Source organism: Berghia stephanieae, chromosome 2 (genome assembly GCF_034508935.2).
Source record: "Berghia stephanieae isolate SIO BIC M18660-M18661 chromosome 2, UCSD_Bste_1.3, whole genome shotgun sequence".
In the NCBI taxonomy this organism is placed as follows: Eukaryota; Metazoa; Mollusca; class Gastropoda; order Nudibranchia; family Aeolidiidae; genus Berghia; species Berghia stephanieae.
In genome coordinates this window covers 36,887,337-36,904,836 of record NC_088361.1, presented here as the reverse complement: position 1 = coordinate 36,904,836, position 17,500 = coordinate 36,887,337, and the positions used below count along the sequence as shown (strand labels likewise).

Sequence of the window (17,500 nt, the reverse complement as noted above, 5' to 3'; positions counted from 1 at the left end):
GTGAAAGATGTTGTTATTGTAAAGATGGTGGTGGTTGTGATGACGATGATGGATGTAGTCGTGATGAACATGGTGGTTGTCGTGGTGATGATGGTGATGGTCATGTTGATGGTTATCGTTGTTATAGTGGTGATGATGATGATGATGATGATGTAGGAGATAGAGGTGACCTTACCTATAACAAGAGTCATTTTAAGCGTTCGCATTCGGGCCCGTTCTATATTGCCAACCCCGGACCTCCTTAAGGTAGGCCCCTCACTCCCTCTTGATTTGGAAAAATCTGGCCCTGACAACTGATCTGTGGGAGATAAATTCATTAATGGTAAAATGCATTGTAAACAAAATATAGGAAAGATGCAAGTTGACAAACTTGAGACGTGGACAAAGTGATCAAATGACGATAATCTCTATCTATATAAATGCGGTATCTAATATATTTCCTTTCATTCAATTGCACCAGAATTTCAAATCTCGCAATTTCTTTTCATAATCGTAACCACATACCTATATTGTTTATTATAATCATAAAATACTGATATGTTTTGGAAATGGTCTTGACAAGTTGGCCTATTCATTACTGAATAAAGTGACATACTAGTCAGGAGAATCAAACTTATTAGATAAACACATCGATTGCTTTAAAAAATTGAGCTTTTATATAGAGAAATATCCACTAAATGTGCTCAAAGCGCTATAAAAGGAGTCCCTGGCCAACAGCAACATTTAACATTAAGGACGGGACATGACGCCTGTTAGGCGATGTTACAATTTTTTTCGGACAGAGACAACGCTGTTAACGGCCAGGTTCTCATTCTACATCTGAGTACGGTGAGAGAATGTGAGTAAAGAGCCTTCTCCAGGGGCTCAACTATGCGGAACCTGACGGAATGACACTGCCGTCTTTTATTTTATTTTTACAAATGAAGTGTAGCAGGAGGAAGTTGTTATTGTGATTAAGAAGAAGAAAAAGAAATAAACAAAGACGATTCTGGGTTTACCCCATTCAACAACTACGAGCAATGTTTGGCGAGTTCCACCATCTCTTTCCCCAAAATTGCTCAAGGGCAAAGAAAAACTTGTGAACTATTTTCGAATAGATATAAATTCATTTGATGCATTGCTCAAAAAATAAATTCACGGTTGTGATAATAATAATGATAATAATAATAAAAATAATAATAATAATAATAATAATAATAATAAATAATAATAATAATAATAATAATAATAATAATAATAATAATAATATAATAATAATAATAATAATAATAATATGTCTTTATTGTCCCCAAAATAGTGGCAATTTGTCATTTGGTCACACCTTTATAACAATACAATATTAAAAAGAACATACAGAACATAATATATTGATATATATACACACTCACACACATGCACACTAGTAACATCGTAGTCATCGTCACCATCATCGTCATCAACAACAACAACAACAACAACAACATCATCATCATCATCATCATCATCATCATCATCATCATCATTATCATCACAACAACCTTCCTAGTATTTCCGTAACCATCCTTCACTTTCAACACGCCCTATAACACCGTCACCATCCTCATCATACTCCATATTATATTATTTTTTCCTGTAACAAGCTTTAACATCCTTCATAAGAAAGACAAATGTCGTGTTCTCATATTGTTTTCTCACTCTCTTGCCGGTTTTGATTTCAAACGAAACAATCAATTAGGAAACAGTACTGAAATCGAAACTACTCTTAGAATTCCAAGAATTTACGATAATTACATTGATTTTTTAAATTATTTTTTTTTATTTGTTAACACACATTTGATTCTATTTTGGAATCAACAGATTAAGACTATATTTAGTTCTTATCTTTTAAAGGAATCTCAGGTTTGTTTGTTTGTTTTTTGTTTCATTGTAGTTAATTATCCTTGTTACTTACTTCAGTTTCGTTTCATTTGTTGTAATAAATAATAAATAAATTCCAAAAAGTCACCCCTGCCACGGGTACCCGCGGGTACCCGGGTAATCAGACCACTACCCGGGTATTACCCGGGTAATGATTTGGGCGGGTAATCCCAGCTCTACTCTGTACTCGATGAAAAACATATTGCAAAGGTCTATTTATTGATGCACCAGGGGGATGGGATGGGGTGGGGGGGGGGGGGGGGGGGGGGGGGGTGGTACCAAAAGAAAAAAAAAGAAAAAGACATGGACTTCTGAGGGCCGGATTTGGGCTCCAAATAAAAAAGCGGCAGAGGACTTCGGGTGTTTGGTATGGGTTGGTCTTGCGGCTCTTCTATTAATTCTTTGTATTTTGTCCGTGCCCGACGTCTCCCACCCGGAAGACGGCAGAGGATGTCAGTGCCGGGTCGTCGGAGTCAGTCTCCGGTGTGGGTTAGCCCTCAGACGTATCCAAAAGAGTAATTATTATGTTGCGGCAATTTAAACTGTGACCACCCGTCTCAATGGTCTCAATATAGTATCGTGGGAAAATGACCAAAAAAAAAGGGATTTTTAACTATCTAAACAGAAAAGAAATTTAAATTTTTAGTTTTTGGGTATATTCATTCTCTTCAAATGAATGTTACCAAATTTTTATATTTCTTACGATGAATTCAAGTTTTATTAGATTGTCAAACGTTTGTGCGGCTATGTGGTCCAGTGATATGACACTCGCCTTTAGATAGGATGGTCCAAGGTTCGAGTCCCGCTCTGAACCCGTGACATCATAGATTGACTCTCTTCGCCAGGCCTATAGTGAAATAGCTCTATATATAAATATGCATTGCCAGTTATAATATAATGATTTTATAACACAAATCAGCAACTGAAAAGTATATTATTATTATTATTATTATTATTATTATTATTATTATTATTATTATTATTATTATTATTATTATTATTATTATTATTATTATTATTATTATCCTTTAGGCCAGTAAGCACGTATTTAAGACGTCTAAGCCCGCAACAACCCAAGTCATTATCGCAGTCCCCTGCTAGGCCCAGTACTCTGTTGTTACATGGCTGATGAGACTGTCGTTGGCAAAATACCCAAGGGGTCCTAGCTTATTCTTGTATTCTTGCCTCTGTTAACATCAATAATTTGATACCATGACATGTCATTCAACTACAATGTCTTGCTTTGTCAACAAGGATTAGCCAATTAACCGCGGTACTCTGGAAAAATAACAACACATATTTAAACATTTGGACAGAAAACCCTTCCTTCAAATATCGATAGATATAAATGATCCTCACCTTGAAAAAAAACTTTCGAACCTGGGACTTTGTGAATTTCCAAGTTTGAGAATTTTGAGAAGTTTCCTAGCCAATTTCTATATACTGGTTTGTTTGGGTTTTTTTCCCATAGTACGGCAGTTCACTTGTTAAGACTAAATAAATGAAAGCAAACTTGAGTGAAAGATACAGTTCATTAGGTACTAGTAGTCATTAGAATACTAACAATTGTCTCGATTTATGTAGCGAGAAGCAGTCTGAAACAGTTGCTTGATACACTTTGGATGGAATGTTAGTCTATGTAAAGTACTTTCCTCCAGATCTAACTGCTCTAGCTACTATAGAGAGGTCAGAGATCTTGACAGCTCTCTTAACCTACACTAAAAAAATAAAACCCAATACGTTTTTAAACTTTTGGCCAGAAAACTCGTCCTTCAACTATCGAATAATTTATATGACTCCCATTTCGTGACAAACAAACACTCTCAAACCTGGGACTTCAATGAATGGATGGCACCATAATTGTGTCTTTGGGAAGGCTCTTCACACACATTATCTCATTTTGCTCAATTAAAATGAGTACCATGCCGTTTGAAATGATGCATACGTCTCAAAATAATGATCATTCTGTATCTGTATGGTTGGCGCTGAAGAAACCAATGGTCTGGTTGTATTTGAGCGGCGTTCTCATTGGGCGCGGGCCCATGTCAGTCGGGCCTTGAAATCGTTTAGGTGTGGTGCCATGATGATCAGTTCATCCAGCCCATTCCACTCCGAGATAGTTCTAATGAAAAAAGAATTTCTGGAGTTTTGTGTTCTTGTCTGTGGGATTTTGAAGCAGTTCGAATTGTTTGTGGCGTATCTGTCAATGGGGTTTTCGGTTATGTGGTTGGCGAAAGTGAGTGCTCGGATTTCTCTTTTGTTTGGTCGTGGCGTAAAAAAGGAGTCTGCCTTTATTGATGGTATTTGATCTGCTATTATCTTGAACATGAATGACAGACGGGTTTCTTAACTTCTTTGTTGGAGGCTGATGAGATTTCTTTCTTCTAACATTTTTGTCATGCATCCTGGAGTTCTGCTCTTATAGTTCCCAGTTATGAACCGGGCGCCTTGTCTCTGGACTCTCTCAAGTTTTTGAAAATCGTCTTTCAGGTAGGGGTCCCAGGCAACTGCTCCGTATTCCAATTGTGATCTCACAAGTGCGAGGTAGGCGTTTTGTTTGCATGACGTTGGGGCGTAGCTAAGATTTCGGCGGAGAAACGCGAGGGTGCAGCTTGCCTTTTGGGTTATTTTGTTAATGTGTTTCCCCCATTTCAAATCCTTTGAGAAGGTGATGCCAAGGTATGGGTTATCGTCGACTTGTTTCAGGACGGTGTTGTTTAACTTGTAAGTCTCATTGTACTTTTTAGCTGTGCTGAGGATGTAGCATTTGTTTGCGTTAAATTTCATTCCCCAATCATTAGCCCACTGTTCGAGACTATTCAAGTCCTCTTGTAGCAATTTTTGATCATTTGCAGATTTTATTGGTCGGTATATTAGACAGTCATCGGCGAATAACCTAATCTGAGATTTTACTCGTAGAGGTAGGTCATTGATGAAACAGAGAAATAGTATGGGTCCTAGCACCGTTCCCTGTGGTACTCCTGATATGACTGGACATTCATCTGATGACCTGCCGTCTAGGACTATTTTCATGGTACGTTTTGTGAGGAAATTACAAAGCCATGTGTGTAAAGAGCCACGAATTCCGTAATTTTCTAGTTTCTGCAGGAGTTTTTGGTGGGGCACAGTATCAAATGCTTTGGAAAAGTCGAGGATGCCGATGTCTGCCTGAGTGTTGGCATTCGGGAGTCTCAACAGGTCGTTTACAGTTATTAGGAGTTGGCTTTCACATGAGTATCCTTTGCGAAACCAGTGGTTCAGGTCAGTTAGGATGTCATTGTTCTCAAAGTGGTTCATCATGTTCTTACAGATTATATGTTCTAATAGTTTGGATATTACAGACGTCAGTGAGATTGGACGGTAGTTCTCTGCTTTATTTTTGTTGCCTTTTTTAATACAGGTGCAATGTTTGCCTTCAGCCAGTTATGAGGGAGCATCCCGGTGTCGACCGATTTTTGGAAAATTATGCATAATGAGGGGGCCAAACTCTCAGCACACTCCTTTAGTACTGTGTTGGGGATGTTATCTGGACCTGACGTCTTAGATGGATCGACGTTTTTCAGCAGCTTTTCAACCCCTGAGATGTTTATGTTGATATTAGTAAGAGATTGGTCACATCCATGTGATGTCGGTGGGGTGGTTGTATCGTGTGGATCATGATGGGTAAAGACAGATTTAAATTGATCCAAGAGGATCGTTGCTTTATCCTTCCCCTTAATGTACAGGGTTTCATTTTCTTTCAATGGGGCTACACCAATGGAATCGTTTTTCTTGCTTTTTATGTAGTTCCAAAATGGCTTGGTATTGTTTGTTTCAAGTCCTTTTTCTATGACATTGTTAATGTGCGTCCATTCTGCTTGCCTTATTTCACGCCTACTTTGACGCTGCAACGATTTGTATGTATCCCAGGTTCCGCTCAGTTTAGCCCGCTTGAATGCTTTTGCTTTTTCGTCTTAGTAGTGCTGGTATTTTCCTGTTCATCCACGGCGGCGTTCTTGTATTTTTATGTACTTTTTGGGGAATTGACTCCTTGATTGCACTGAGTAGGCAGGACTGAAAATGGCTCCACATTTCATTTACATCCATACCGTTTTTGTGCTGTTCTGTGATCTCTGATGACAGTCCCTCGATTCGTTTTCGTAGTGCGGCCCAGTTGGCCTTTTTGAAAAGGTATCGTGTTTTGGGGGGTTGGTTCATATAATTGGGGTTTAGTGTAGTTTAAGTAACAACGCAGGCATGATCTGATATTCCTGGTTGTGATGTTGTTGAATGGATCAGTGATGGATTGGATACGAAAACAAGATCTAAAATATTGTCACCGCGTGTGCATTCTTCGTGAATTTGTGTGAGGTGCGCTCCTGCTGTAATGTCGATGAGGCTTTGTTGTATTGCACGTTGTGGGCAGACAGACAACGTTTTTGAACCGTCCAAGTTTATATCAGGACAGTTAAAGTCTCCTGTTAGAATCATCTGGTTTGGAGTTTTTTCTGAGTTGATTATTTCAAGCGATTTTTGCAGTTCTACGATGTCAGTTTCGTTTCGATGGGGCATGTAGAACGATCCAACAAGGATGTTTTTATGGCCTTGGATTTTAACGCTTACCCAAATTATCTCACAGTCAGTTTTGAACTTTGTTTGCTCACAGCCTGTGAGCTTTCTATCAACGAGTATGAATACTCCACCTCCCGGTCGCCTGGTCTCATCGTCTTCATTTTCATTTCCTTCATCTTCTGACTCTTCTCTGTGTAGTTTTCTGTCATTTCGGAATACCTTGTATTCTTTGGGGAAGATTTCACATGACTTAATATTGTCATTTAGCCACGACTCTTGTCCACAGACAATGTCTGGTTCATGTTTGTCAATGAGTGCACAGAATTCAGCTCTTTTGCGTACAATGCTGCGACAGTTCACTGTTAGAATTTTTAGATTGTTATTAGTAGAATTTAAATTATTGCATTTTAATTTGACTGAGTTGTTTTTGATGTTTTTTTTGGCTTCTATTTGTTTTTGTTTTTGTTTCCCTCCACATTTATTTCCTCTTTTTGTTATTTTTCTGTATGCCTTGAATAATTTAATAGATCTCAAAAGGTTCACTATTTCTAAATTCGGTGTATTATTAATTGTGTGCCATATTGTACATAGGTGTTGGGGTGAATAGTTATAACAATAATTAGGTGTTTTCATTCTCGGTGTTCATCGTTACCGTTGTAATACGATTAAAATAGCTCACTGTTTTTTTCCTTAAAATCGTAAAACGTAAACAACAATGGTCTTAATAGATGATAAAATCCTTGCAAAAATTTTATAAAACTTTAAAGTATTGCTAAATTAATTGTTTAAAATCCACGAATTTTCGTCAAAAGCACCACAAACTCATACGAAATCCTCTGAATATGAAATAAAATTCGTCCTGTATAGAAATAACACTTAAAACAGCCGTAAAATGAAGTAATTTTAAGAGCTCTGTGAAAAGCAGCCTTCCAGCGCTGAACACATTTCACACATGTTCCCTATAGTCGACGCCAAAGAGGTTAGGCGTTGAATCTTATCTTATTTGTCTTTTGTTTTACTTACACCGGTAGTAAAATCATAAATTGTCGACGTATACTTTAAATATGGAACAGCAAACGTAATGCAGAATAACTTAAGAATTTATATAGAGCAATATCCGCTATAAAGGCTCAACGCGATTTTCAACGGGTCCCCAGTCAACCGCAAGACCTAACTTATAAGACGAGAAATGAGACGATATTACATTTTCTTCCAAAAGAAACAATGCTGTTAACATAGGTACTTATTTAACACCTGCGTAATGTGAGAGAATATGAGTAAAGATCCTTTTTCAAGAACTCAACTATGCGTTGCCTAGGACGGATCTCGAACCCTGGACCTTCTGATCCAAAGGCGAGTGTCATACCACAAGACCACACAACTCTACAAATAATAGTATAATAATAATAATAATAATAATAATAATAATAATAATAATAATAATAATAATAATAATAATAATAATAATAATAATAATAATAATAATAATAATAATAATAATAATAATAAAAATAATGTAGCACCCATTAATCCTCTGACAGTGCTCTATGGCCCTTAACAATAACTCAGACTTTATAAACTAGCATACACACTAACATACCTACATTCATACACCCGTGCACTCAGACCCACATACGCAAACGCATCTCATACACATTCCTAAATTAAACCATAAAGCATATTAATTGTCAAAATAAGCTCTTCTAAATAATTCGGTTTTCAATTTCTTTTTAAAGGTATCTAAATTTTCCCTGTTTTTGGTAATATAGGAAAGGTAATTCCACATAATATACAACTACTACTACTGCTACTACTACTACTACTACTACTAATACTATTACTCCTACTACTACTACTACTACTACTACTACTACTACTACTACTACTACTACTACTACTACTACTACTACTACTAGTACTACTTCTACTAATACTAATACTTCTACTACTACTACTATTAATACTACCACTACTACTACTACTACTACTACTACTACTACTACTACTACTACTACTAATAATAATAATAATAATAATAATAATAATAATAATAATATAATGATAATAATAATAATAATAATAATAATAATAATAATAATAATAATAATAATAATAATAATAATAATAATAATAATAATAATAATAATAATTGTAATATTGCCCTGAGGCTCATGCGAAAGGCGTTATGTTATATAAATCTACTAACTGTATCAGCACAACTGTTTCCAGAAACAACGAATAGAAAATTAATTAAGTCAAACAGTTAATGATTTATTACTACTTCCTGGTTTAAGCGAATAAATAATCGCGAAATGACCAGTCGATGACAAGCAAGATTTATTTAAAAGGCTTTCCCTTTAAAGGGGTCTCTGTTTTTTTTTCTTAAAATGTTGAAGATCCATTTGTCAGCCCACGTCCCTGTCAGGTTAATTTCTCAGTGATATTTTGAAAGGTGACATTTTTTCCCTAAACAAATCATTCAGAAATTGAACATTGTGATATTTCTTAAACTGAAATTTGAAGACTTAACTTGATCACTCTCTATGCTTTCTTTTTTAGTGCCTCTATTCTTCACTATTCTCTTATATCATTTCTTTTGTGCCGACGTACACATATTTTCAGGTCTGATGACCGCACACAATTGATTTAACATTGTTGTAATGGACTTTTTTGACTTGGTTTGAGAATTTCAGTTACAACGGCGAGCCCATAACAATTTGGATTGTCAGACCTTCAAATAGAAGCTGGGTGTTTTGAAGCATTTTGACCAGAAAGAAATGATGTTGCATGGGATAAGTCATCTCTTTTGCAATTTGAAATTTGTGTATCGAATCCCATCGAAGCCATAATGCAATATTTTCAGACTGACGATTTAATTGATCGACCTCGAAGTTGGACACTAGAGGTCCAAATCGCATCAAAGTTAACAGTTTTTTTGGGAAAATGTTATTTGAATTATAATAAATGACCTCTGCTTGTAAAAAGCTAATAATAGTTTTGATATGTGTTGATCATGTTTACTATCCGAGAGCGACAGGACCCCGTGTCAATCTGGTTTATTATGTTCGTTGACTATCTTGGATTTTAATCACATTAATCGGGGTGTTAAAGACGGACTTTTAAATGACCTATTTTATGTGTGAAAAAACACACGTACAATGAGTCATTGACATCTTCTGAGTTCCTCAATATCTGACATCTGTTTTACAAGATTAAAAAAGGGATAGCGACCGTCCATAATATTTTAAGCAGAGGGATTTATTTGTAATTGAATTTCAGGCAATCGATTCCCCTGGGTGGATTGAATTTTCGATGTTTTCGTTGCAAAAGAATTCCAGACAGAATGTAAAGTAGATCAAAGTATTAAAACTGGGATTGTCTACGGGCTTCCCAATTATGATATATTTTCTTCTAAACAGAAGCTATGGTTTATTAGTTGTTAGCTATAAAAGATTAACTAGGTAATACAATATTTGCACTTTTTATAAGACAACATAAATGGGACTTATACATAAATAGAGTTGAGGTTAGCGTACAAATAAAATGAAATGTTATACCCTCCACATAAATCTTACATTTAAGTGTAATGGAACGAGGCGCCAAAATCTGAATCATGGTTGAAAATGAGCATTAGTACAAAAGGTTTGGGATATATTCGTATTCTGAGAATCTGAATCTCTATGATTCATTCTTACTACTGTATGACTCATTCTTATAAAGTAAATTGATTCAATTCACAATCTGTTCTCCTGGGTATCTCGTGGGTTGGACGTGCACTCACTTTAAAGCAAAGGGTATCGATCTAGGCTGTACCCTGCATTGTTTCCTACTCCTCTGTCCACCCAGCAGATATCGGTAGTTAGCGTTCTGACTACAGTGTAGCAAGCATTTGCTTCTGTCCGAATGATACCATAGCATTTAAGATAAGCCCAGGCTCCATCGTCTGTATGACTCAAAGGGACTATTTAACATTCCAAAAAGTAATAAAAAAAATGAATATAACCGGTTTAAAAATGAAGAGCAAAATACCAAGCATGGAACGTTCGGGCTCAAAACACTTCTTCAGCCAACAACAAAACAATAAAAACATAAATACATTATTTAAAACCAGACAGAGGGCAGAGAAATATTTCTGTGCCGTCTATCTGTGTTTTAAATAATGTTATTTATGTTTTCTTTTTGTTCTTTTTATCTGTTAGCTGAAGAATGGGTTTGAATCCGACACGTTCCGTGTTTGGTAATTTGTTCCTTTTTGAAGCTGTTATGTTCATTTTTTTGTTTATTACTTTTTACAGTAAAAGCTTATAGCAGCTTAGTATTACTTTAGATTCAATCACTTCAGACGTTAAATACAATTTCCAACATCGGATTTTTTCAGGCAAAATTATAGATTGAGACTGTGAGTCATTCACGATGTCTTCTGTTTACTGTAACATTCCAGAGGAAAACTTAATGTCTTTTTAATTGGTATATAGATATTGCTAAAATGAAATTGCTTCCGTACGTTTCATGCTATATCAAGACAAAACTTGACATAAACACTCGGCTCCAGGGTCGTTATCGTTTAAAGTGACTATTTTAAATTCCATATTTCAGACTTTAAATAAAATTTCTACATCGGATTCTTTTGAATAACAACAAAAATTTCATTTAAAAACCAAATGAAGAAACTCAAATATTTATATAGCGCAATATCCACTAAACATGCTCAAGGCGATTTACAAAGGAAGCAAAGTCAACAGAAACAGTCAACATGTAGGACGAAAAATGATACCTGTTAGGCGATATTACATTTTTTTTTCAGATAGAGAAAACGCTGTTAACGGAAAGTACTCATTTTACACCCCAGTACGGTGAGAGATTGTGAGTAAAGAGCCTTTTTCCAAAGACTCAACTATGCGCACTTCAAAGCGGGGCTCGAACCCTGGACCCTCCGATTCAAAGGCAGGTGTCATAATACAAGGCCATAGAATATCTACACAAAGACTACTAGACTGATATTGCGAGTCATTCATGATGTCTTCTGTTTACTATAAAATTCCAGAGGAAAACTCAATGTATTTTAAATTGGTATATAAATATTTCTATATTTTGATGACGCAGGTTACAACGAAATCAACACTCGATCATGAATATGTTGTTTAACCAATTAACTACCGCGCTAGAAATATACGTATTTAAAAATCGGCCAGAAAACGTGTCCTTCAAATATCGATCGATTTAAACGACTCTCATCAAAAATTCCCAAACCAGGGACTTCGCGATTATGATTTGTTATTTAAATTTATATTATTCATCTTTCTGTTTTGTCCGCCACTGAAATATACAAAGCGTCTAATGTTTCTATTAAAAATCCTACGGCTTATTAGCTTGGCTTGACATGTCACGTTGAGTTTAATACCTAACTACATTTGACCATAAACCCTTTGTTGTATGGTGTTGTGACTATGTGGTCTTGAGGGGTGACCGGAAGTTCCAGGGCTCGAGTTCCGCTCTAAACGGCGCATAGTTGAGACCTTGCAAAATGTTCTTTATTCACATTCTCTCACGTACTCATGTATAAAATGAGTATCTGGCCGTTAACGGGTTGTCTCTGTTGGAATAAATTGTAATATTGCCTAACAGGCACCATGTCTCGTCCTAAATAATAAAATATTGGTCTGGGCTAAGAACCCTTGATAGTAACACATTTAATTCGCCAATAGAGGATTGAATTATTTACCATACTGTTCTCTTCTTTATGGAGATGATTAGAGCCTTAACTCTTTCAGCGCCATTGGCTCCATTGTTGGCCAGAGCAGAATCTGTTCTACAAACCAATGGCCTCACAGTGCTTTCTATTTTTGATAAGCTACTTCAGGATGTGCTATAAATTATTAACATAATGATTAAGCCTGACTATAATTTCTATGTAATTCCCTTGTGGTGTTTTTTGGATGGGGTAGCTTTTAAAGATGGCAGGACAAAATGGGGATTCAGGTGATCTTTATTGATCGTTCAAAGCTGATTTTGTTGTAACGTTTTAAAAAAACTTGAGCTGTTATATAGCGAAATACCCACTAAACGTGCTCAAAGCGCTTTACAAAAGGTCCCTGACCAACAGCAACACGTAACATGTAGAACGAGACAAGACGCCTGTTAAACGTTATTGCAATTTTTATTTCCGACAGAGACAACGCTGTTAACGGCCAGATACAGTGAGAGAATGTGAGTAAAAAGCTTTTTCCAAGGACTCAACTATGGGCCGAGCGAGGCTTGCCCCAGGGCCTTCCGAATGCTAATGTCATATCATAGGACTACATAGCGGACAAGAAAGGAATGTAGATATATATTGTGCGACTATTTTGTTTTGAAGTACGACACTCGTGTTTTGACCGGACGGTCCCAAGTTTGAGTTCCGCTCTGAGCGACGCATAATTGTATCCTTGGAAAAGGATCTCACATTTTCTCATCGTACTCAGGTGTAAAATACGTACCGGCCATTAACATCATTGTTTCGCGTGGTCTCAGGTTTGAGAGTTTTTGCCATGTTGAGAGTCAATTAAATTGATCGGTATGTGAAGGACGAGTTTTATGGTCAAATTTTTAAATAGTGTCTTTTCAGAGTACGGTGGTTAACTGATTAAAACCATATTGACCAGAATTGGTAAAATTTATATCAATTGTAAGTTAAAGAAGCGCTTTTCTAATAAGGCCTTTATTTTAATTCAATGTAAATCAGTAACGATCAAAATTCAATAAAAGTCATGCGGCTATGTGGTCTAGTGGTATGACACGCGCCTTAAGACTGGAAGGTGCATAGTCGGAAAAGTTTCTTTGTACTCGGTAGTTAATAGCATTGTCTCTGACGAATTGCCTCACAGCTGTCATGTCTCGTCCTACAAGTTAAGTGTTGCTGTTGGCTAGGGACCCGTGTGAAGCGCTTTGAGCACGTTTAGTGGATACTGCTCTTTATAGATGCTCAAGTTTTTGTTTGTTTGTTGTTGTTGTTTTTTTTTTTTGGGGGGGGGGGGTTGATTTGATTATTATTATTATTATTATTATTATTATTATTATTATTATTATTATTATTATTATTATTATTATTATTATTTTTTATTATTATTATTATTTTTAGGATCGGTCACAAGTTTAGCTGCTCGTTCAATGCTACACCAACCATGATAAACGTGCGTAAAAATACTCAAAGTGTATTTCTATATCTACTCTTTTTAAAGTTTACATTATTAAATGAAATAAACTTTAAACAATTTTCAAGTTGGCCAGATCACTTAATAAGTTGTTAGTTGAGTAAGAAAATTCAAGAGATTCGTAAATAAATATTCTAATAGAAAAGATCGGGCAAGATCATTTCTATTATCTGTTAGTAATTACGTAAACTATAAAGAGAATGCCGCAGTTAGTGATCAACCACCAATTATAATTAACTATTTAACTGTCTTGCTCTGGACTAACACGCTTTTTAAATTTTTGCCAGAAAACTCGTCCTTCAAATATCAATCGATTTAAATTACCGGCATCTTGGCAAAAATTCTCAATCCTGGGACTTCGCCAGTTCCTAGGTTTGAGAGTTTGTGATTTAAATCGTCGATAGTTAAAAGACGAGTTTTCTGGCCAAATTTTTTAATACAACGTCTTTCAAGAGTGCGGCAGCCAACAGGTTAGTGCAATACCAAATATTATAGGTTCTTGCACTCTTACATCTTGTCAATCAATCGCGCAACGGTTAATAACGCGCCCTTGAAAACAAGCATATTGCGAACGATTCAAGATTCCAAAGGGCAAGAGTGCAAGAATAGCTATATCTCAATCCCAGAATATATTCTCTCTCTCTCTCTCTCTCTCTCTCTCTCTCTCTCTCTCTCTCTCTCTCTCTCTCTCTCTATCTATCTATCTATCTATCTCTCTCTCTATCTCTCTCTCTCTCTCTCTCTCTCTATATATATATATATATATATATATATATATATATATATATATTTCTTTCTCTTTCTCTCTCCTCTTCTTCTCTCTCTCTCTCTCTCTCTCTCTCTCTATATATATATATATATATATATATATATATATATATATATATATATATATATATATATATATATATACATATATATATATATATAAACATTTTAAAGATAATTAAGATTGTTTGACTTCTACAATGTTGTTATCGAGCGTTGCTCTCATCAGAAAGTGGAAGTGAAAGTAGATTGTTGTGTTTTCGTATTTTTCTAGATTCATATTAATGGAGGTTCGTAATTACATAAAAGGTGTTTGTTTCTATGTCTGCATGAGGAAGTTAGTTCGTTTCTTCTGTTGAGTATTGCTATGTTCGGTTTAGTGATGACGACGAATTTTTCTTCCAAGCAGAGGTTGCAAATCTTAGAAGAGGGGGAGTACGATTGTGCTCTGGAGATGATTTTCCATGTGATGCTGTGTTGTATGTTTTTTTTCTTTCAGGTTCCAAATGTGTTCGCTTAGTGTAGTATATAATAACCGAAAACTATCACAGCCAGCTCAGCCCAGCAACAACCTAGAGAAAAAATGCAACTGCAGGACCCAGGCAACATGCCCACTAAACGGCAATTGCCTGACTCAAAACGTAATGTATCAAGCCACAGTTACACGACCAGACACACCAAAACAAGAAACATACATTGGCCTCACCGAGTGTTCATTCAAAACCAGATACAACCTGCATACATATTCCTTCAGAAACATACACAAACGACATTCTACTACACTAAGCGAACACATTTGGAACCTCAATGAAAAAAACATACAACACAGCATCACATGGAAAATCATCTCCAGAGCACAGTCGTACTCCCCCTCTTCTAAGATTTGCAACCTTTGCTTGGAAGAAAATTCTTCATCATCACTAAACCGAACAGAAGAAACGAACTAACTTCCTCATGCAGACATAGAAACAAACACCTTTTATGTAATTACGAATCTCCATAAACACTCCCGCTGAATTGCTGAAGTGCGGTACCCTCTCCCTGGATCTGAGCATTGCAAACATAATGAACAAAACATTCTCAACACACAAAGACTGGGACATAAACAGCGGTGTCCTAATTACAATACAAAAACCAGGAAAAACGAAAGGACCCGTAAACAACCTGCGCCCAATAACATTACTGAATACCATAAGAAAAAGACTGTCAACTATTGTCCTCAACAGAATTAGACCGAAAATAGAAAAATATCTATCACATAGCCAAAGCGGGTTTCGCCAAGACCGAAGCACATCGGACGTTGTATGGACACATACATGGTTGGCAGCAAAGGCACTCAAAGAAAACATATCCATAACAATAACCGGAATCGATATGTCCGCAGCCTTTGATACGATCGACAGAGGAAAACTTTTGGAGATATTAACAGACATAGTAGACGAAGACGAGCTCCGAATAATCCGATTTCTCCTCAGCAACACAAAGATACAACCAAGGATATACGGGGCCACAAAACAGACGCAGTTCGAAAGTAACATCGGGACCCCGCAAGGAGATAGTCTGAGCCCGATTCTGTTCACAATATACTTAGAACACGCTCTGAAAGAAGTTCGAAAAGTCATTCCAAAACCAACGACTCATATTGAGAATGCAATCCCTAGAGAAATCGCCTATGCAGATGATGTCGATTTTATTGGATCAACACCAGCAAATATAGACATCATACAAAATACCCTCATGAAATATAACCTCCAAGTCAATGCCAATAAAACCGAATTTACAACAATATCGAGGAACAAAGAGGGATGGAAAAGAACAAAGAAAGTCGGCTCACTAATTGGAGACACCGAGGATGTACAAAGAAGAAAACAGCTATCAAACGCCGCACTCAGTAAACTCACCAATGTATGGATTAGAGGTGACAAAATAAAGAGAAAAACCAAACTGAAACTGTACCGTGCTCTTGTAAAACCGGTACTTCTGTATAACTGCGGCACTTGGGCGTTGACAAAATCCGAAGAAGAACATCTGGATGCCTTCCATCGCACACAGCTAAGAAGGGTATGGACATCAAATACCCAAAAAAGATCTCAAATGAATCACTCTATAAGATCACAAAAGAAAGACCAATCTCCCTTGACATTTTACAACAACGATGGCAACTTTTCGGTCACATACTACGCAGGGACAAAAACATACCAGCTAACCAAGCCATGTCGGGATACTTCCAAAAACACGAGAACCTTTTCAGAGGAAGACCGATCACAACACTCCCTGTGATCCTAAACAAAAACCTCACAACACTTGGACAAAGCATTAGTCTCATAACGGCAGGGGACCTTGAAAATCTGAGAACCCTAGCAGAGGACCGGCAATATTGGAGACACCTCACACAGGAAATACTGGAAACAGCCAAGGCGACCCGATCTTTCGGTCGAGACGCGAAAGGCATCTAAGTAGAAGTAGTAAGTAGTATAAACACGAATCTAGAAAAATACGAAAACACAACACTACTTTCACTACCACTTCCTGATGAGAGTAACGCTCGATAACAACGTTGAAGAAGTCAAACAATCTTAATTATCTTTCAAATGTTTATAAATAGCTCCTTTTATCCTAAAGTTGAGCACTATTATTTCATGATTTTTGTTTTTATAATTTATATATATATATACCTATATATATATATATATATATATATGTCTCTCTCTCTCTGTCTGTCTCTGTCTCTCTCTCTCTCTCTCTCTCTCTCTCTCTCTCTCTCTCTCTCTCTCTCTCTCTCTCTCTCTCTCTCTCTCTTTATTCTTGTGAATTTTCCCATGAGTTTAGGAATCAAAATCTTAAAATATACAAGTTATGTTTTATTTAAAGTAGACCATTCATAGACGCAAGGCCTATCGGGCTAGAGTTTACCCCAGTTTCTGTATCTTTAAATGCGCATCAAATATAAATGATTACCCCTCGTCTAGCGCAATGTATTTTCTGTACAATTGAATAGCCCAGCAGTCTTTCAGATCCCCTGTGCACATGATGTTGCAGTTTATCCCGGTTTCTATAGCGCTTAAAAGACAATTGCAATTGCTTATGCCCTTTGG

The 17,500-nt window shown here is 36.4% G+C and overlaps 1 protein-coding gene across 3 annotated transcripts in view; it reads right to left on the bottom strand.

Moving 5' to 3' along the window:
• The window catches only part of LOC144964810 (gonadotropin-releasing hormone II receptor-like), a 246,296-nt gene that overhangs the window by 56,347 nt on the left and 172,449 nt on the right, over positions 1-17,500 (bottom strand). For all 3 annotated transcript variants that reach the window (XM_078899448.1, XM_078899447.1, XM_078899450.1), the window contains one exon: positions 176-298. In XM_078899448.1, the coding sequence (XP_078755574.1) occupies positions 176-298 (123 nt within the window). The remainder of the gene's footprint in view (positions 1-175; positions 299-17,500) is intronic.